Source organism: Colias croceus, chromosome 7 (genome assembly GCF_905220415.1).
Source record: "Colias croceus chromosome 7, ilColCroc2.1".
Lineage (NCBI taxonomy): Eukaryota > Metazoa > Arthropoda > Insecta > Lepidoptera > Pieridae > Colias > Colias croceus.
This window is the reverse complement of record NC_059543.1, coordinates 11,565,105-11,588,579: the sequence shown is the minus strand read 5'-3', so window position 1 is coordinate 11,588,579 and position 23,475 is coordinate 11,565,105. Positions and strand designations below refer to the sequence as shown.

The 23,475-nt window shown below is 30.9% G+C and overlaps 1 protein-coding gene across 1 annotated transcript in view; it reads left to right on the top strand.

The window, feature by feature from the left end:
- The first annotated feature begins 16,819 nt into the window (after positions 1 to 16,819).
- LOC123693316 (lachesin-like) overlaps positions 16,820 to 23,475 on the top strand; it is a 60,582-nt gene continuing 53,926 nt past the window's right edge. Inside the window, exon 1 of the mRNA XM_045638356.1 lies at positions 16,820 to 17,096. Within this exon, the coding sequence (XP_045494312.1) occupies positions 17,024 to 17,096 (73 nt within the window). The 5' untranslated portion in view covers positions 16,820 to 17,023. The remainder of the gene's footprint in view (positions 17,097 to 23,475) is intronic.

Genomic DNA, 23,475 nt, shown 5'->3' with positions numbered 1-23,475 from the left:
ATAGTTACTTCTTTCAAAGGAACAATTATAAAATTGTGATTATGTTGCTTGTTTACCTTTTACCGTGGTTGCCTGGAAGAGATCACTATTAAGTGATAAGGCCGCCAAAATAGTTGTACTCTGTTCTATGTGTACTAAACAAAACACTGATAGATAGCAAAATAATAAATATTTTATCAACTCTACTTCTAATATGATACCTTATAATATTATTCTTCATGTATCTATACTAATATATACTATACTATAGCGCTAATCTCGGAAACTACTAGTCCGATTTGAAAAATTCTTTCGGTGTTAGATAGCTCATTTATCGAGGAAAGCTATAGGCTATAATATCATCACGCTACGACCAACAGGAGGGGAGCCACGGGGGTGAAACCGCGCGGAGCAGCTAGTATCAAATATAAATCATTTGGTTTAACATAACTGGAAGACTGCTCACTTATTTAATATACAGCTACAAGTTCCTAATAAAATTTGAATTACAATGTTACGCTTTACAAATTATTTTATGATTCGAAGCGTAGAGTTGATTCACACTTCGAAGGGTTCTAAAATCAACAATAGCTTTCAAGATTATAACTCTAAATCTTATTTACGATAAACTCTAGAATTATTCAAGGTAAGTAACTACAGATTAAATAACGTCTTATTTACAACCTTTATATAGCAAGTTGATTTTTAAGTTAAGTTACCTTTCATAGCATACATAATTTTTTTTATCTTTTTCTCTGACTGACTTTCTTTAAGAGACAAAAAGACTACTCAGGAATACCCATGTCGTTTTGTAGCTATGCTTGTATTTAATATTTTCGTAGGTAAAAATGGTATTTAATTTATTTTGGTAAGTTGTACTTTGTTTACCATGTAGTTATATTTTGGAAGATAGAAGACTTTAGGATATCAGTATGTTTTATTAACTTTTAAGTGTTATTCATTAGTGAATATTAAATAACTAATAACATTCTAATTGTATTTTATCGTCACATACCTATTATTAAATCACTGAATCCTAACACGTGTAACCTAATTGTTCAATATCTGATAATTAAACATGCTAATAAAATTTCCGATAAATCCTAAATTTTCCGAACCAACGCGCCTCTCTTGTAAAAAAATGACGTCAACTCAAATTACTGTCAACGAAGCAAAACATCTTGCTAAATTATCAAATGCCAATAATTATTAATGAAGGAATTTATTGAAATTAGGCAAATTTATGCAAGTGCCTCATACAGACGCCAATGCTGATTAATGTTATGAAAATGATAATTTTCGGCATTGAAGTAAGTATAGACTATGGAAGAATTAATATTCATAAACGAAGGATCCGATTTTATATAATATTGATTTTTATATATTAGATGTTACGGCCTCGTTTAAGACAAGGTTAAAATCTTTTTTGTATTTTCATTTTAATTATAGTCGCTAAGAAAAAATCAAGACATAATTACATATTGGTTTAAGCTCGGAAAAAGTATGAGTACTCTATCACCAAAGTCATGATTTCATATACGTCAATACGTTATTACATAAGCAATAAGCATATTATGCAAAATTCTGATTTTTCCAAAATAATAAACTAAATCAATAATGGATACTATAATCCTATATGAGTCCCTCTAAATCGATCCAGCGTTTTAAAAGATTGCAATTCGTGTATAAATTATGTTAACAACAACGGTTGTTCCTTAACCGTAAACACTTAAAACAATGGTCTATAATAACTAACGATATTAATTAAATATAAAGCCAGGATAGAAACGCAAACAAAGACAATTTACGAAGTCCCACTTGTGTGTAATGGGCTTAAGTACTCTTTGATAAGGCCTCCTTTATAATAATTTGTATTGTTCATTTCTATTTGAAGCACTCTTATATAATCTTAAGTATAATATAATAAGGCTTATTATTACGATGGTGAATTGACTCTTTATTTGTAATAAACATTCAATCCTTGTTATATTAATCCGAAGTTTGTTTGAGTGAGGTTTTCTCATGTTTTGGGTCAAGTTGATTGATCATTTTGGTCAGAATTTAGTCTAGATCAATTACATATTGATGTAAAAGGCAAAATTTAGGTTTTATGTTAATCATAAGTATATAAATCAATTTAAAGAAAAATTGCACATACACATACTATAGCTGTGCTATAGCCAATAGATATATAGACAAACCATTTGGTTATATTTAGAGCGAGTAAATACAAGTTTATGTTCAAAACAATGCTGTGACCACAGTGTTGCGGCTAAATTAATCCCTGTTCCACTACTTAAACATTACTGGACACTTTGCACATGGCCGGGTGACTATGATTCATTTTTATGTCGGACAAAACTTTTTGATGGTGGAAGGGTTGAAGTTGACACGATTATTTTAATAAACAGTTTGTGGTGTGTTTATTATTTGATGTAGTTGGTGACCAAATAAAGAAATTTTAAGGATTTTTGCAAGGTATATTATTTTTATACACACACAAGAAATTACTCGATACTGTTATTGTTAACAATAGAACAATGATTGTTTTAAAAATTAAAGAGCGATTTATTACAAAGTATTGTTCAAGCAATTGATTCTTGAATATAATGAAACTGATTGTTGGAATCGATATTTCAATTACGTAAACATAGTCTTACTTGAGCCTATTGTTCATAATACTTAGAATTCGGTTCCAATTCTGAATATGTTAATCGAAAATTGTTTCGCTATTCCGTCAAAAATAATCGTCCGGCATTTTCACAAATCGTGGTCACCTTCTGACGTCAATAAGATTAGAGCAAATTGTAGTTAACAATTTTTATAGCGTTGCGGTGGCTCGTCCGGGAAGTTCTTAGACGCCAAGATGTTGGAGCTCTTTAGTGTCCGGACTTTGAGTTGAAGCGATTCCGAAATGATTAACTCGCTCAACTTGTTTTTTAGTACATTTTTGTTGGGGAATTATGGAGTAAATTTTGGTAGAAATAAGCCGGGTTTGATGAGTTGCGTTGCAAGTTTTGTAGAACAACGAAGAAAGGGTCGATTTTAGCATGACTATGACAAATTATTAATTTAGAACAAGTGATAGTAGTATTTTTAGCGGTTACTTATGTACTCTTGTGGGTTTAGGTAGGTAGATGCATTTAAATCTTTTTATTCTTAATATTAACAATGACTCATTTCTCTACCGAAAGTCGAAAAGAGTAGTTCTTAATTATCTACCCTAATTAGAACAAATTTAACGCGTTAATACTTTACTATAAATACGTTTGTTGCATATAGATTTCTTATATCTATAAAAATATATGAATAGCTATGATAACATCTTGTTAGTATTTATTCAATCAAGAAACTGCCTGCAAATCCTCTACTCTTGTGAGAGCAAGTTCACTTTATTACAACTTTTTATGAGGTAACTAGATTCATTACTATCTTATAAATGTTTGTTATTGAATTATAGCCGTCTTGCATATTCAATTAACTTTTTTATTTAAGTAACTAGTATAGGGTCACTTGTGATCAACTATTTGCAGATAGACAATTAAAATAAATAATAACAAAGGAATAATACTATATTATAGGACATCAATTTATTTAAAAAGAGTGTCGGTATTCCGAAATTTACGAGATAAAAATCAATTTTGAATGAAGACATGAAAAGACAATGTTTTTGAAAAAAAAGCCGATTACCAAAATATTCATTAGATTTGAATTAAATATATTATAAAGAAACATAAAATACAAGGAAATACAAAGACATTACAAGTATTCTTCAATATTTCAGTCTAAAAAAATAAAAAAAAAAACAACGTCACAATCATCGGTTCCGTGAAATGTACATAAGCCGAAAATGAAATATCTCCTTTATGCGAATTAACGTCCAAAATGAGTCGAAATTATAGCAAAGTAAACTAATTTATAAGGTTTCCTCTCAATGTTTAAACAGCGCTTGGATCTTGGATTATTTAATATTGGACTGTAAACTTATTAAGTTATTATTTATTCAGGATCCTCTGTTGTTTGATGGAATGTTGCTATTACGTATTTGGCAAATAATTTAAGACTCTATTCAGTGGAGGATTAGGTAACTATTCGAGTAATCCGTCGTTGTACTTAATAAGACGTAGAATTATATTGATAAACTCGACATATCGAACACTTTATGGAGTGTGAAAAGCAAACAAAGCAGTTGTTACTTATCTTGTTGTTTCTACTTGAGTTAAGACTAACAACATTTCAACACGGTTGTGTGTGTATTTTGAAAATTATTAAATTTTAAACTTTTTCTTCAGCTGGCAATAAAAAATTTATATTTTGTAAAAACAAAATACAAACGAAGAAAATTTTTCTGAAACGAATCAAACATTTAAATCCTTCAAATCCAATTCAATCTAGAGTTTTAATAATGGCCGTGTTTCTGGAATTCTTATCCTATAAGGCTTTCGTTTGTAGCTACTACATATACGCGCAAAATAAACATCGGTTAAAACCATGGTGAAACTAATATAAATCTAACTTAATTAAACTTCAACTTAAGACACAGCAACATCACATTTCCCACACATAAACATCAAGGTAACCTAATAACTTAGGTATTCTGGAACACAGTTGAAAACAGTCAAATATACTTAACATTAAATAAGCACATTATACATTAATCTAAGATAATTCACTGTAAAACTAGAATGTAAAGTTCCTTTGTTACCTTCAGTTAAGCTTAATTTTCTTATTAGTTCTAAGCAAAGTCAATTATGTAATTACTAATGTGCGTGGGTCTCGTAAACAAGTTAAATGGACGGAAAATCTGTTTCAAATTGTATATCCAAGAACTAGCTGTTTCCCGCAGTTTCATCCGCATTTTTATTTTATTTATTTTTTATTTCTTTATTTATATCAGGCAGCATTGCTCCGCTCCTGTTGATCTTAGCGTGATGATAATATAATATGTATCATATATTTTATATGATAAATGGGCTTTCCAACACCGAAAGAATTTCAAATTGGACCAGTAGCTCCTGAGATTAGCGCGTTCAAACAAACAAACAAACAAACTCTTCAGCTTTATAATATTAATATAGATTATAATTATGTTTTGTATATTTATTTTCGCTTACAAATATTTCTTTAGACGTGAAATTAATTTCAATGTTAGATATGTATTATTTAGATGCTTCTGTTTATTACGTTTATCAAATCTACGAACGAATTAACTTTTAAATTGAATCAAGTCTTATAATTATTAATTGTTCCATTTAGACATTTGTATTTTATTTTCTGTCTGGAAATTATATTAAGCATATTAATATTATTTTATAAAATAAAGTATAATATTAGTTTAATCGTAATATTATAATTTCATTTATTCGTTTACGAATTACATTCATTAAATATTTCTACATTTTATTTCCTAATAATATAAAAGTAGTTAAAGTAATACGTACATTAAATGTAACGAAAGCTACATGCTTACAATTGTTATTATCCACAAAAAATTAGCTAAAAATGTTTTTTCAAAATTTTGTTACAAAATGACAGAAACAATTTATTACCAAGCAATATTCGATGGAAATTATTTTATATCAAGAATTTAGACATAGATAAATATTTGTTCAACATCGAACATACTGTATTTTTGGCGCATTGCACATGGTTCATATATTTCAACGCAGTGAAAATAAAACAAAATTTTGTGGAAACAAACTCATCCAGCCGTGCTTGTAGTTCAGCACTCCATCACGGTCGCAATCATAATCGCGATAATAAAAGTCCGAATAGTAATTCTACCGTACTGACATTCCTACTACACGACGCTTCAACACGACATCACACACCAAACAACATACATCGCGCGTTTTATGTGGATAAGTTTGATCAACTTACGTTCACAGTGCGTAATGGATGTTACGCATTTTAATACGTTATTCGGGGAAAATATTAATAGGATTTCTGATTAGAGGTTTCCCAGTACAGAACGGTGACGTAATAAATTTTCACGCAATACAATAACGCACCCGGAGAGACAACACAACCACTTTGTAGCTATAACTTTTTATTGTAAAAAATACTGCGAGAGAAAGTAAAATATGCGTAAAGTACACGTCTCTCGAACAATGCACTATATATTTTTTATGGTTATATATACGGTGGAGTACATTTTATTGTATTTCGTAGTGAGAAATAAAGGCTGTATATAAAGATAATCGTATACGTGCTTAAGATGATATTTTCTTTTGAGAAAAGAATATAAAATGGAAGCCATTCTTTGTTAATGTTTTATCATTGCCCTCAACAGTATCACGCATATGAACAGAATTTGAAAGTAAGTAGTCAATTTAGAAGTTGCTGATAAATTAACCTATACCTAAGGGAATGGAAAAATACTGCTTAGTCGTTTTTGTAGCTCATCTCGTAGCGCGTAGCTCGTAGACCTGTACGTAGACCTGAAATGTAGCGACGCATTTATTTAGCAACATAACAGACAAAAATACGATATATAATAACTAATACGAAATGGAAATACAGTAGACAAAAATATAAATTTGAAAGTACCTCTATACTACATAAGTACACAGCCCCCATATGAAGTTGTAGATTAATCTTAACATTGATACTAAGAACCACGTAATCAAATGTGTGGGTGCAAATTAAAGTTTATTTAGTACCTATGCTATTAATCCTAAAGTCGATTGGCAGCTATAATGTGATAAGACAGATGGAGTGATCAGTTGCATCGGCAGCAATCTCACGCGCACGTAGGTATTTGATTTTAATTCTGAAACAAACAAAATTTAATTATAGTCTGTATACTCAATTATTTTTTTAGACTTCCTCTTTAATTTGGAATGAAAATATAAGGTAAAAAATTTAATTCATATCTGTAATGTGTATATTATTCCTCATAACAATAACGCAAGGTTGTTCTCAGAAATGTTAAAAAGAAGCATAATATTATATAGTAACCAGGTCTTACTGCCATTATCTTGGAAAAATCCCAATTCCATTACAATTGGAAATTCCTAGTAAAATATAACACAAGGCCTACTTTCAGGAACTGAAGAGCTCGGTTTGTGATCGCCACGACAAAGGAATAAAATATTTTATTATTTTTCTTAGTATAAGTAATAACGTATATTTATACTATAATAAACACTATTCTCCTTAATTTAATTTATAAGGAACACTTCCTGGATTTGATAGAATTTTTTTCCTGGAATTGTTTTTTCACGTTATCAGATTCCAGAAATTATATTTAAATAAGACGACAACAAGGCTATAATTGACACCAAGAATGAATTATGAATAAACTTAAAGAATAAATATTATTTGTAATTCAATACTACTAAAAAAAGCATTATGTTATCAATCAGAAACTATAGAATAGTTCAGGAATACTTCTACATTAGTAATCGAACCCAAATGCCCTTAAGCCAGAGTAAACACTAACATCTACGCTTTCAAAACATTCCATTAATCACGCTAAGGTTCCTCAAATATTAGCTTTGATTTTATTCCTTAATAAAGCTAATTAGTTTGTTTTGCTTTGATACTTGCATGTCTGGGTGCATTCAACAATACAAACCCCTTGAGTGCTTATAAGAAGGGTTATTAAGACCGTAATAACCACTTTGTCAAATCCTTTGTGTTTTGTTTGGTTGGTTTAAATGCGTCTGGAAATGTCATTATTTTTTACCACTAATGCGTGTTTATATAACAGGAAGAGATGAATGAACAAATAATAAGACGTGGACGAAGGGAAGAGAGGCCTTTGCCCAGCAGTGGGTCAGCCATGGCTGAATAATAATAAAAAAATAATGTAAATGTAAGGGAAAACATGAATAAAATTGTTTTATGGTTAGGATAGCAAAGCATGTACTAAGACTAATAAAATTAAAGTGTGGTATACACCATGTGGTGTTTCCATATTATAATATTAATATTATGTTTAAAGGGTAGAGGTTTCTCTCGAAACATAAGGAAGTGAAAATGGATTTAATTAATGTATTTATTGCATAAAATTTTAATATAAAAAAAGTTTATCGTAATTATAATAAGATAAAAACATCAGTGTCAGTAACATTTTATGATTACTTATAAAGAAAGAACGGATTAGAAAAATAAAAAAGGAAATAAAACCTTTGCACGAGTAAAATTGGTTTTATTTATTCACCTTTTAAAACAATAGGTTGTTAAGTTCGCGGACTTTATATTATTTTTCCAAGAAAAGAAAAGGGAACCCCACGAAATATATTACACATGGAATAATAAGGATGAATAAAATATACAAAGAAAAAATACAACCACATAATATTATTTCTGATTCTTACGAAGAAAATATTGATCTATAAAAATTTTTTCGTGATATGACATTATTGTTATAACACATCAGCAAGCAAGTCGCAGAAATAATTACAATAATTCTGAATGTTTGTTTACCACCATTTGCAAATAATTATTATGTTACATGTACAAAAATGTCACTTCACCGAACAACTTATATTATATACATTTTTGTTGTACTTAAATAAATACCCTAAATTATTTAAGAAAACTCACTATTTTTATTAGTGGTATTTTAATGTATAATAACTATATAGTATAAAACAAAGTAGCTTTCTGTGTCCATATGTCCCTATGAATGCTTAAATCTTTAAAAATACGCAACGGATTTTGATGATGTTTTTTTTAATAGATAGAGTGATTCAATAGGAAGTTTTTCATATATAATTAATTAGGTTTTAGACAAATCAGGCGAAGTCACGGGTGGAAAGCTAGTATCATATAAAATAAACATCATACTACTTGGCTAATTGATTGAGAAATGATACATTCTACGAATTTTAGCCAACCATGTTATTGGAGAAGCCTCGTGAACTTCAAAGTGAGTGTATTGGTTCCTGTGAAACATAAGTATTATTAGCTTTAAGAAATACTTGTAGTAAGATTGAATTATATTAAATCATAATCCGGAAAGCTTGTTATTATTGTTTTATAAATTAAAAATTTCCCGCTTCATATATGAAGCTAAAAACTCTACACAAACTTATCAAAAAATGTTTATGAGATAATCACGCTGAGCTAGAACGATTAAACAGATATGGATGAAGTTTTGCGCTGATAGTTTTATAAAAAAAGCGCAAGTAGCCTTGTACGTGTTTAGTAAAAAATAGTAACCAAGTATGACTTTACAATGTACCAATTGCACCAAATGAAAAGAAAATCCCGAAATAAAATTACAAAGCATTTAAGGTTTTATTGCTAACAAAAAGGTCAATAGAACAACAACATATCGCCTAAACAACCCTGTTTACTGGTCTGGCAACACTTGGCGTATAAAATACTGAACATTTGAGCACTGAATTGTCGTGTTAAAGCTGGTTTTAGCATGTTTACTTGCTCGCTACTGTTTGTGTTTCTTTTATCTAAAGGTACTTGGTTACGTGATAGTGTGACCAGTTTTGAAGGAAAATGACGTGTGTGATCTGATGCGACGCTTGATGAGATCATCATCATCATCATCATCATCAGCCCATATACGTTCCCACTGCTGGGACACGGGCCTCCTATGAGGGTACAGGCCATAATCCACCACGCTGGCCAAGTGCGGGTTGGCGGATGACAGATGTCGTCGAACTCTTTAATTCTTCGACATGTCGGTTTCCTCACGATGTTTTCCTTCACCGTTTGAGCAGTGGTGATGTTACAACATGCGCAGATAAATTGAAAAATCAATTTATTTCCTGCGCGCTCGCCTGGTCTCGAACCACGAACTTATCGATTCGAAGTCCGAGGTCTTGATGAGATTGTTGTGAGGAATTATAATCCTTACTTCTCGAGTTCATATATATTTTATTTTGCAATATCCCATTACAACAACCGCTATGTTTGTAAAAGCACGTTAAATATTAGGATAGTAAATATATTTCTCTAAAGATTTTATTACACCTCATGCCTATATTGTTGAGTATAGTTTTGTATAAAACGTCATTATAACTTCTCCTAGATTAATTAACCTATGATTATTTAAATAAATTGTATGCAAGACGAAGAACCTATAAAAATCTAGTAGCAAACTAAAACAAGAGCTTTTTACTTATCACAATGCAATAAAAACGTGAGATTTAAATAATGATAATATGTGGAAACTAGTCCCTTTGGAACATGATAGAACGTAGGCGTTACAAGGGTACGTCCCTTGGTGGAGACTAATATGAAAGGTCCTGTTATAGGGTACTGCTGATCGCATACTCAAAGAAAATCGATCAGAGAAATATATGATGAGACCGCCTACACGGCACACGGGACTTCACTTTGGTGAATTAAAGATTTATTAGAAGAATGGAAAATCTATAGGAGTTTTAGGATGCTATGTTATGGTACCTATGGTTCGATCAGGCGAACGTGATTTTCACATTCGCTTTAAGTGGTATTTTTACGCGTGACGGTGGGTATGATAAATTCGGTTACCGGAGCCTTGTATATGTGTTTTTAGCTTAGGTTTTCAGTATTTAGCAAATATCAGTGAGTTTGTCTGATCATTTTATTATATACATGTATATTGGATGAGTTATACTGTTATAATAGAATTTGTTAAATTGTTAAGTTAAGTTGTGTTTGTAGTATCTATACCTGTTTCCTTTCTATAGACCAAGTTTGCTTATGATCATGATACGTGAAACTTAAATGTTAATTTTACAATTATTTACGGCTCGTAAAAATCAAAAGCTTCTGCAGTAATATTAATACCATAATTAATATCTCCAGCCAAATCTCGATCAAATGAAATTATCTTAATGTTCATTACACTGAAATAGACCGCTTTATAATGTGGCACAGACGATGGAATCGTAATCTATCCAGACATTCAGGACGATTGCAATACAAATTTCATATAGCGCATGTACCGACATTTTCGCCCTTATAACAATTGAATAGGGACCATAGTGACGTGAAGGGTTGGCGCTCAACACACACATTAGCTGCGTCAGCCAAGCTAAACATCATCAATCAAGCGGTATCGCGGCTTCCAGCAAATACAGCTAAATTCTGCTTTAGTTATGCTCCCTGCATTTCCCTTTTCCGATCCTGAGTGTATCGTTTAGTGAGGCGAAAATCTGTTTGACTAATTACCGTTTGATTTTAATTGGATTTTTCGAAAGTTTGTGTACGTATGTGTTCGATTGCGTACATTCAGTTTCGATATTAGGTTAAGTGAAGAGGTAATTTCAAAAAGCATGCAGGAATATGCAGAATTTCTGCCAATTATTGTAGAAGTTTGGATGTCATGCGACACGAAAGGCGTACTAAATGTTTGTTACTTTGAAAATCGTTACGCCGAAACTCTATTTGCTACAGATACCAATAATCGTGGCCAGTATAAACTACTGTTAGATAACATCACTATTTTAGTTAAACTTAGTTTGTGTTACCATGGAAAATTGATTCTTATAACTTGCAAATACTATTTTTGTACCTGGTATAATTTTATTAAGATATAAATCAAATAAAACTTAGCATAAATTATTGCGTGTTTATGTCTAAACCATATAGTAACCCATCCTTAATTTTATTTACTAGCAGAATGGGAGATCAAAAACACCGTACTTTAACAGGTTTACATTTTTACAATACACAGACTAAATTGTATCCAATGAATAGAAATAGCCAAGAAATAATTAATAAATGATACAAATTATAATTTAATTACGATAAATTACGATAGTTTCGAATAATCACATTCTAACAGCTGTTATTAATTTAGTGTACTATTTAATATTTAAATACCTCTTCACGATACCACATAATATAATTATAACAGTACTACGTGCCTCTTAACGGTCACATACTGTATTTATAATGCGCGATTTCTAGGAATTTAATAGAAAACCTACGCTATTCATTTGTTTCAATTAACTTGGCATAGCGTTTCATTGCTTCTAATCTAATATGCTCCTGTGTGCGAGTTAAATATACTAAAGTAATATCGTCTCTATATTATGTATGAATCAAATGTTCATTGCGCCTAATAAATGCGAAAAAATGTATGTCTGTTATCAGCTATTAGGTACGCTTTTTGGCTAAACTACAGCACCGATGATGAAATTTTGAATAGGTATAGATGAAGACTGAATGTAAAACATACCTACTCTTTAATCAAAGTCGAAACTTTAATGAGTTAAAATTGGAAATGTAGTATCGGCATTTGTCCACGGCTGAAAACGCGGGTAATGCGTGCGGCAAGGTAGTGCGTTACTAAAGTGACAAAAGACTATGTTCGTGCTGCTTATTTACTGCGGGTTTTTCTACAATAAATTAAATACCTACTATACAACAAAATTTACAACAATTACAGTTTGAACTCAATAATTCAAAACATTTTAATTACACACGAGGTTTTATTCAGTGCAAGGTGAAACACGACTGCAATTATGTTCACGGCGTAATATTGCTAAATTAACGGCTTTTACAGCGCTAGGTGCTAATTTAAACCCTTTAATGTTAAATTAACTGAAGCCGTGACTTATGTACCAGTTTTATTTGGCTTTCAGTTAAATAATTAACAATTGCTGTTGTTGTTAATCGGTGTCCTACATTTTGATCGTTTGCAGAATCTATACATATAATAAAATCGTAGGAAAGTCAAAACTGTACATTGAATATTTTTTTAAAAGAATACATAATCCACGATCTATAATCGATATAGAAGCCAAAAACATAGTTTTTAGAATTTTTGTCTGTTTGTCTGTTTGTCGGTTTGTCTGTTTGTCTGTTTGTCTGTATATTTGTCCGAGCTAATCTCGAAAAGTACCGCATAGATTGACTTTAAATTTTGCATGAATATTACTAACAGGTCGGGTGAGGCTTTTATATACACATTATCATGCTATCACCTCCGGGGGAGGAGCTGTGAACCTTTATTTTTCTAACGTATTCCGTGTATTACACAGCGTACAATCTAAAGACTCATGTTTAAATGTTGTTTTTGGGTAAGCCACGCTATTATCTAGCTTTACACTATAAAAACTACGTCATTTACGTAATTTTGGCAGAGAAAAAGTTTAATGAATCTTAGTAGTATAAAGACAAATTTGAAACAGCGCCATCTGTGAGACTTCATTAAAATCAAATCAATTTACATGTTTAACGCTTCTTGCAAATTTATAATTAAAAATTAAATAATCTGATGTTGGTGGGGTTTTTAATTGTACTTATTTATTTAACTTTTTAACCCATGTCTTCCCAGAGTCCACTTCAGGTGCTTATATTTTATGTGAATATATACTAAATAAAATTTTACAAGTGAGGGTAGATGTTTATTATTTGATGTCAAACAAGACACTATTAACAGTTAATTGTGACATTTTAAAAAATCCTTCTTGCGTTCCCACAAAAGGTATGTTGTAGCTTTTATATTTATTCTTTATTAATTAATTATATAGTTAGACTCATGTTTTTAATTAGAATTGAAGGTACGACAAAATAAGAAAATGATGAAATTTTATTTTTATTTTTTACTTTTACAAGACTATATTAAACGCCCAAAGAAGGTCACTTTAGTTCTTGATAGAATTTCATTTGTTAGTAGCTTTTTAATAAAATTAGGTAAAGTAATCTTTTAATTTTTTTTATTTACAGATTCAATGTTCATAAAAATTAACGATTTGCATGAGGATGTAGTAGAAATAAGTATCCTGGCGCGTGGTCAATTGTTGACTAAAGTTAATTTCCAACGTATGGTACAATCATTGGAAGAATCTTGGGTAATTTTAGAGGATATTTTTCGGGAATGAGAAAAGGGGCAGCCAACCACGTATCAGCGTGCGTGCGTGAGAATCTACCTACGTTTTAGTACCAAAAAAAATGTTATTTTGAAACGTAAATATTGCACTCACAACTACTGTACAAGTATGATTTTTAATCGTGCTTTACTGTCATCTGATTGTTTTATTATCGTTATGGCTATCGCGGTACAGATCGTACTGGGATCAGAGTACATATTATTTATCAATTGGTGTGGTAATATACGTACCACACCAAGTAAAATATTTACAATCATACCAAATGGATTAACACGGTATGTACATAAGGCGGTCTTATTGCTTACTAGCGATCTCTTCCAGACTGCGCAAGGTAAGAGATAAAGAATTATACTCATGATCCATCAATTTTCAACCGAAAAAGAAGTTTTTCTGTAATTGGTAGTTGTTTCATTTATTTATTTTAAATACCTAATTTTACTTTTATATTTGCCCATTTGCATTACATTCAGCTTCCATAAAACTTATAAAAATTTTATGTTTATTTCTGTCTAATATAATTATACTCTTTTTTAGATATAAATAACAAAAACAACTTTTTTATTAAAATTTAGTACCTTGGGAAGATATTATCTATGTGTTAATAGAACAATACATAAAGGAAATTATATGTTACGATTTTATACAATGAAAATATGTAAAAAAATATTAGCAGGTGTAATTATTAAATTGATCCCGAACCCAAAACTGTAGTTAATTTTTTTTTTCATTTAGTGTTTAATTCATGTCAATTGGTTCATTAATAAAAAAAATTATGATCATTTAAATAATCACGGCGAACATTTGCTAAGGCATTCATGTACAAGGTGTAATCGTTCAGTGTGCACAGGCGATTTTTTTTTGTAAGTATTACAGATAACAAAAAACTTTAAACTGATATCGAAAGTACTAAACCTATTATTGGCCGTAATCATTTTTTTAAATAAATCGAGAAATATAAAAAAAATATCTTTAAACCCTCCCATACATTAAGTACATAATATGAAATATGAATATCCCATATACATTTAATATGAAAGATTTTAGCTTTCTTTTTCTTTTTTTGGTTGTCTGCTTTAATTACTTCGCAAATTTGAAGTGGCATTTTCCACGCTTTTTCCGGACATTTTCACGCATTTTCCGGATATTTTCCGGGCATTTCCGGGCAATTCCTCACGAATTTTCCGGGGATTTTCCAGCCATTTTCCACGTCTTTTCCGGACCATTTCACGCATTTTCCGGATATTTTTTAGATATTTTCCAGGCATTTTCCAGGCATTTTCTAAACATTTCCCTGACATTTTCCGGAGATTTTCTAGGCATTTTCCACGCTTTTTCTGGACATTTTGCACGCATTTTCCGGGGATTTTCCAGGCATTTTCCAGGCATTTTCCAGACATTTTCCTGACATTTTCCGGGAATTTCCAGGCATTTTCCACGCCTTTTACGGACATTTTCACTCATTTTTTGAATATTTTCCGGGCATTTTCTGGGCATCTCTCAGGCATTTTCCGGGGATTTTCCAGGCATTTTCCACGCTTTTTCCGGATATTTTCCAGACATGTCCCTGGCATTTTCCGGAGATTTTTCAGGCATTTTCCACGCTTTTCCCGAACATTTTCACGCATTTTCCGGATATTTTCCGGGTATTTCCCGGACATTTTCACACATTTTCCGGGGGATTTTCCAGATATTTTACAGGCATTTTCCGGATATCCCCGGAAAATGCCCCGGATTTCCGGAAAGTACGTAAGTTTTTTAGCTTAGATTAGTAATAAATTCTATTGACAATTCTATGAATTGTTTATGGTAGTACGTGTTTACTAAATATTTGTATGTAAAGTAGTAACTACTATGCAGTCGCTATTCCACGCGGACGAAGTCGCGGGCACAGCTAGTACTTGAATAAGAATAATATTTATAAATGGTCAGCTATAAACAGAAAATGGCACGAAATATAGGATGTATCTACACACTAGTGTCAAATATATGTTAATATTATAACGAACACTTAAGAATTGTTTATAAGTTTATTTTAAGTAATGGATGAACAATCATATCGACTTTGAATGTTCAAAATTAAGCTTGATTATTGTAGAAAGCTCATAGCTTTTATCCCATTTACATATGTTATTTTGAGATTTAATTTCGCGGAAATTCAGACGGAACCGCGCTGATAAATTATTAATAAAAATTAATTAATTAATTTAATATTAAACGAATAAAAGACCAGAAATATGGACACTTAAATTAACCTTATTGTCATATAATAAATGCTTTTGAACGAATAGTTGAATGAATAAATAATTGAGTCTGAATTATAAGAACTTTTCTATAGGTCCGTCGAGCTTATTTCATTATCTTCGCAATTCAATGTTACTTTAATTGTTATAGATATTAATTACATTAATAATGAATAGACAGATTAGACGATAGCTTCGTATTAATCTGGTTACAAAAAATATTTCATTTTTAAGACTTTCTAGCTTAGTCGATTTTAGTAGGTACCTATAGTTTTTACCTATAAGAAATATTTATGCCACAACGTCGTGTTATACCTACGAAGTCAATGATTTCAATTTAGATAAAGTTTTTTTTTTAGGTTCAAACACTAAATTATATTCGTCCGAAAAATAAAACACCAAGAGAATTTTACTCCTTCACTAAAAAGTTGCACATACAATTGTGTTTTTTTATATCATTCAACTTCATCTATTTAAATGAATCCACTCACGATTTAAATATCATTGACCTCAAGCTATGCATTTGAAATTTTACGTTTCGTATCATTGAAACGAGTCGCGAAGCAATATAATCTAAACATAAATGCATGAAAGGGAATCAAATACATGGAACGTTTAAATATTTTTCATACCAAACATGTCCTCCAGTCAAACTGGCTCAATTTAAATTGTCAAAAGACTAGCTATAATTCAACTAGGAACCGTTGAGGCAATGAAAAGATTCCTCGCATATTATAAGTTTGAAGGAGCTCGTTCGCGCATGCGCGGTCATTTCGCTCCTTGTCCCGAAAGTTAGCGCGTACAGTTGCGAATGGAACGCCGCGCAAGGCCATTACTCCCGCGCTTTTCAAAAAAAAACATCGCTGTTCGAAATTCGAAATACGAATTGCGTGCTTCTTTTCGGATTGAAAAAAAATATGGCCGCTTTCTATGAATACGCTTCGTGTTGAATGATTTTTCCAGACTGATTGTGACTTATTTTTAGTTTCTTGTGATTTAAAACTTGTGATGATGTGGTCGCGTTCAGCGTTGGTTCTTTTGCTTGGAGTTTCAGTGTTGTTCCGGTGTACGGATTCTGTTGGTAAGTTTTCACTATAGGTAAACCAGAATCTGATGGCAATTAGGGAAATCAAAATTTTGAGTGTGCAACCCTGGGGAAAATGGACTGAACGATCTTGATACTGCTTATTTTTTATTTTGTCCTCAATATCATTAGTCACATTACATAAGTGGACAATACTGTACTTAATAATGAGATATCCGCTTACTATTATATAGGTACATACTTACATGTATAATATACAATTATACATATTATTACTTTTATACAGGTAATACATATTATTATTTACACATACCTATATTTGTATATTCATTACCAGTATGCCATGTGAAAATATCGATATAATGTTAATGTAGATCAAAACTGCTTATAATTTTTAATAAAATAAAATAAAAATAAAATAAAACTATGTTTATTTTCGAAAGCATAAAAAAATTATTACTTATAGACACATAAAAAAATTGACTTGGACAGCTTGGACTTGACGAATAGCCGTATTGGAAACTCCTTTAATAAGTTTCATAAAATTATATTCTAATCAACAAACAATATTATAGTCACCTAAATATTACTTATAATCTTTTTTAATTTAAAGTATCAAAACGGGTAAGTCCAATTTACCAATAAAATCTTCAAAATTGAAAATTGTGATGTGTTTGACCCTTCTTCATCGAATGTTTTTCTATACACATTATAAACAACACCTCTTGCTTGTGATCGGAGCGGTTTTTTCGACATTTACGAAGAATTTTTAGGCAAAATCCTAAAAATTATTCATCAATTATTGCAAAAAAGACAAATAATTTGACAACCAATTTGATAGTTGTCAAATAAGTTGCCACATGAAAATCTTTTATTTCTTAAATATAAATATGCCATCAGATTCTGGTAGACCTATAATAAATAATTTGAAAACAAAGCTAAAAATATTATACCTATGATATTTAAAGCTTAGATAAATCTAAGTATATCTATTGGTTGTCATAAAAGGTTTCAGTGTAAACTGTAAGGTTTTATATACAATATTATTCAATGTATGAAACAAAATACGAAATAAATAGTTTTAACGATGCTGGATTAATAATATTTTTTCATGGATTCGTTAATGAGGTAAAAACTATGTATTTAAAAGACGTAATATTACAGTATCAATATCCTTCTACAATTCAACATAAAGTGTACATTTACATAATATTATATATTAATAATTGTATTTGATAGAATACCTAGTAGTTGTAGAAGTTACGCTAGGTGCTTTATATATGCGTTATAAATACGGCATTTATTCATTTAAGTACAAACAATACTTTTATTTTTTTCAATGAGAAATCCTTATATCCAGTGAATGAGTCTTTTACTAGCACACAAAGAGAGGCATTTAATAACAATAAAAAGAAGAATTTTCATACCATTTCGCACAATAGGCAAATATGCAATATCTTTCATATGAAACGTAAGATCATAATAAAAGCAATAAATCAATACGAGATATCGCTATCACATAACTCATAAAAAACACTTTGGCTTCAGTAAAATATAATACAATGTCACATCTTACGCATAACGCAATAATATTACGGACCCTAAGACATTCGGATCGCGATGGGACAATTCCTACAAGTTTTGTTCGATAACTTTGCCCTACTTGTAAGGTACCGTAGGGCATATAGGGTGGGGGTCAAATTTCATCGGAACCCTTCCTAACATTCATAGAAATGTATTGGTTATTTTTCCAGAGATATTGAAAGTTCTGTGAGGACAGGGACGGCTGTAGATTATGACGGTTGATCTATAGGAAAAATATTCCTTATGAGATTAAATTTCTTGGAAACGCTACACATTACACATATACCTACATTAAAATATTACTGGCTGGCATCAAACATCTATTAGAAACATGTTCCTTAACAGATTTAGGCGTAGATAATGTTATACTGGCGCAGCGTTACCAATCGCTTTTTTATTTTTCGCAGTTATTTGCACTTATTTTCAGAAGATTTGTTTCTTTATTTGCCTTCTCTTATAAAATGAAAACGAAAAAGTTAGGGCCATTTTTAAAGAGTATATTCCTTGATAGCTATGTATATTATAATGTAAATTAGATGATAATAATGAAATAACAAAAAGTTATTTCAGACATACCTTATTAAGTTATCTCAACTGTAATATTATTAGAACGTTACAAATTTATTATACACGTGATAAATATATAATTACCTAATTAATAAGCTGACCAAAAGATACAACTTATAAATAATAATTACGTCTTTTAGCTTAATTATTATGCTAAATAATTACTAGTTTTCCACCCGCGGCTTCGTCCGCTTTGTCTTAACCTCCTGGGGCCTGCGGTCATATATATATTACATAAACAATAAAAAAATATTTCAACGCCATCTTTTGCGTATATGCGCGAATAATACCTCAAATCGATGTAGTGGTATGTCATCCACTATACTAAACGGTTTTTGGTTTTATAAGTGACAGTGATTTGAAGTATTCTCATTTCGAAGTTGACGGTGGCTGTGCGACGGCAAACACGTGGTCAGTAATCTTATATTTCTAGTGGAACCATTCGTATATTGCAGTATATCTTTGTATATCTAATGATAATAGATATTATTTCTGCAACTGCAATAGTTATTTTGTAAGATAAATCTAAAACTTGTGAAAAATATTAATGTTTTCTTTTATGTCATACTGGTAAGACATTTGGTCTCAATTCTTGCCAAATTGGTATTGGTTACTAGAGCCCCATGTATTACCTATATGACATTCTTTAGTTTATGTTACAGATTTTATTATAATTTCCAAGGATTATAAGATACTGAGATCTACCAACACCTGGATGAGTCAAATATTGACCTATATGATGGACCTATGGAGTTTCTTGCCGGTTCTTCTCCATAGATACTGCTTTCCGAATCGGTGGTAAATGTTAATACTGTTGTGACGATTCAAAATTGCTTTTAGAAGAAGTCTAATTGAATAAATAAATGTTTGAGATGAAGGTAATACCCCAAATGATACCGATGAAGCCGCCCAAATACCAGAACATGGTTCTTCTTCCATTCGTCCAATGAGTATGAGTCATTTCAGAACAGAATCGTCACTATGTATGTCATGTTCAGTTGTTGGCAGACCATCTCGGGGACGCACATGACGTGGACCAAGCTTATGGGGAGGCTGACCGAGAGGATGGATTAGAAATAAGACCTAGGGGTGGACGTGACAATATAAATACACCACCACGCCGGTGCAAAATACATGAACTGGTCGTTTCTCACCCTTAAAAATACCTATCTATGAACCAAGGTACAAAAAATAGACACAGAACAATGGATAGAATAATAACTATTTAGATTCAAGTTTAAAAATATATAATAACTAAAAAAACATGTAGTTTTTCTTCATTTTCATAAACTTATTACACTTGGAACTGGGACCCCCTGTAATATATACATGACATAAAGAAAATCCAAGTTTTCCACGAAAGATTTTTTTTACCATTTTTTTGAATATCTATAATTGCATTAGAACAGATACAGCTAATTTTTATTACAAAAGAAAGAGAAAAAAATCCTGGGTCTCAGGAGGTTAAACCTAATAAGCTGTTATATTAAAAAATCGCATCAAAATTCGTTGCTTAGTTTTAAACATTAAGCATACCTACATAGGGACAGAGAAAGCGACTTTGTTTTATACTATGTAATGATTTGAAAAATCAAATAGATCAAAGCGATCAATGTTTATATTTTTATAAAAATAAGTAAAATTTATTTTAAATTTCATATAAGAATAACTATACGAAATAAATCGTATGAAGTTTATTAAAGACTCGTAGATAGGTTTTGTTTTCTCCAAATTCTATCTCTCCGATATGTGTTTGCACCAAGAAGCTTATATCTTATACACTGGAGATTTCGGTATGAACATTTGACGTGTAACAAGAAAATTGTTGTGTTTTATCACTTTCACACCTAACTTGGTATTGCCACTGTTAATACGAAGTTTTCCCAAGGCTACTATGTATGCCGTAATATTCTGTGCAAAAGATTAGTTTTTGTACATGAGTTTGTTGATAAATTGCCAACAACGTCATTCAGAAGCATTGTTGGATGAGACAATTATTATTTATGCTAAATAAAATAAGTATCTGGACCAATTATTAAAAAGCGATACTCCCTGATTATGGGTAGTTACCATAATAAAATTGTAGCAACTCTCACTTTGACAATATGGCATAAGTGTCAAAAAAATTGCGTCGCTTCGAATATTTAAGTTAATATTGTTGCGTATTTAATAAATATTTTCCGAATATAAATAATGTATTGCATTGTGAAAAATTGCAGAAGTGTTTGGACACCAAATTCTGGCATAGAATTTCACAGGCAAGTGTATATTTACGTTATTTACAATATTCCTCAATACTCCTGCATTTACCTGTTTAGAATCATTTCAATGGCAAAAATTGTAAAATTTTGCATCATTTTAGAAAGCAGTCATGTTAAATTTGTTATTTTCCTAATACTTTATCATTTTTCAACAAGTTTTCAATAAACAAAATTAACAAGTAAGGTAACCATGATGACGAGTTTTTATGGATAGTGAAGAGAATATATTGTAATAAGTAATAACAATATTATGATGAAATTTAGAACACCATTTTCAAGATTTTTACTAGTAATGAAACAACACTCGACATCGGTATTGCACTCACATGTAGATATAAGATTGTTCGTTTTTACATTGAAATTTATACTTTTTTAACTTACCTCATATTTTTTGTTTTAGGTATTTCAGCTTTCCAAAAAGTAAAATAAAAAGTAAAATATGTGCCCATCAAGGGTAAAATTACTGAGGATTACGACCCAGAAAAAAATACCTTTTGAAAAATAAACTTTGTAAAGTTAGCTGAAATTTGTGCAAGGCGTTTATTATAAACAGTTTTTCTTTGACGATTTTGGCTTGAAATTGACCCGTCGAAGCAACGCGTTTAAAAAGAAGATCTGAGTAGCTTACAATTTGGTAAACAGCATCTGATGCAAAACACAACTTTCCTCTATTTACAAAGGATGTTAATGCTATATATCGGTTCATATCCAGGCTTTGTAGCCAAGAGTTATTTAAAATTATCATTCTATACCAATTAAAATTGTATGTACCTATAAAGTATGGCCAGTAATATTATAATATAATTAATACTGTTAAAAATATATGTCCTTATTATTTATAGACCATGATTTTTAGTTTTTTCTATTTCGAAAAATCCTGAATATACAAACCAGTGTGGTCACCCACAGAAAGAGACAAAAAACAACACTGACGTCATTCAAGGTTATATTTTCTTGTGACAAGTCAATGGTCATAGTGCAATCTCCAGTGTATTAGATATAAGCTTCTTGGTTTGCACACAAAACATCAATCTTGCCTCAAAATTGATACCCGTCAATCATTGATCGATCTGTCTTCTGGTTTTTAGGTATTTTCAACTGAATTCAAAAAAGGAATAAGTTTTGACTGTATTTTTTTTGGATTGTTGTCTCATAACTTTCGACTAAGTGAACCGATTTTAATGATTCTTTTTTCAATTAAAATTTGATTTTATTAAAATTTTACACACAATTTGAAAGTGGTTTAGATTTTTCTTAATAAATAAATATGTTTATTACCTGTACAATTCATAGGTCGGGGCCAAGCGTTTAGCTACTATTATGTATTCTGTGCTATAACTATACATTCCTACGTTAATGAGCTGACATTATAATCTACGAAAATTGATTAGACCCTTAACACGTAAGGCTTTCTGGGCCGCCTACGGTGTAACGAAGAGCCTATACTATATTATATCAACCATCCATCAACTTATGCTGGTTGAACTGTGGACCCTTCCTGGTTCTTGTAATGGGTTATGGTTGAAATCGTGTGAATATGCGTGTGGTGGAAAAATACAAATAGCAAATTGAGCTTATGTGGTAATAGAGGAGTTATAAGAGTGCGCAAATACGAATACTTATGTGAGAGAATTACAACAACGTAGTTGTTATGTGGCTATACCTTCCTATTAGAATGTACTCTATGGTGTACACTATAATGTCGATATTGAATTTATATGGAATTCATGGAGTTACGGGCCATGCTATGTTTTATATTCCTTGAGTCGTTAGCTCGATGGGATAGTTTCGGTACTACCATCGACCGCGCACGGTGTGCACACTGAGTCAGTATTTAATATTATTTCACCTAATTATAATTAATTATGGAGAGTTATATAAGTTATCCGACATTTATATTTATTTAGCAGATTATTTTATTTACAGCCATAGCAACTTCTGTGCCTGTTTTTAATATCCAGTCAAACAATGACTATAATAATTAGTACATATATAAAATTCTC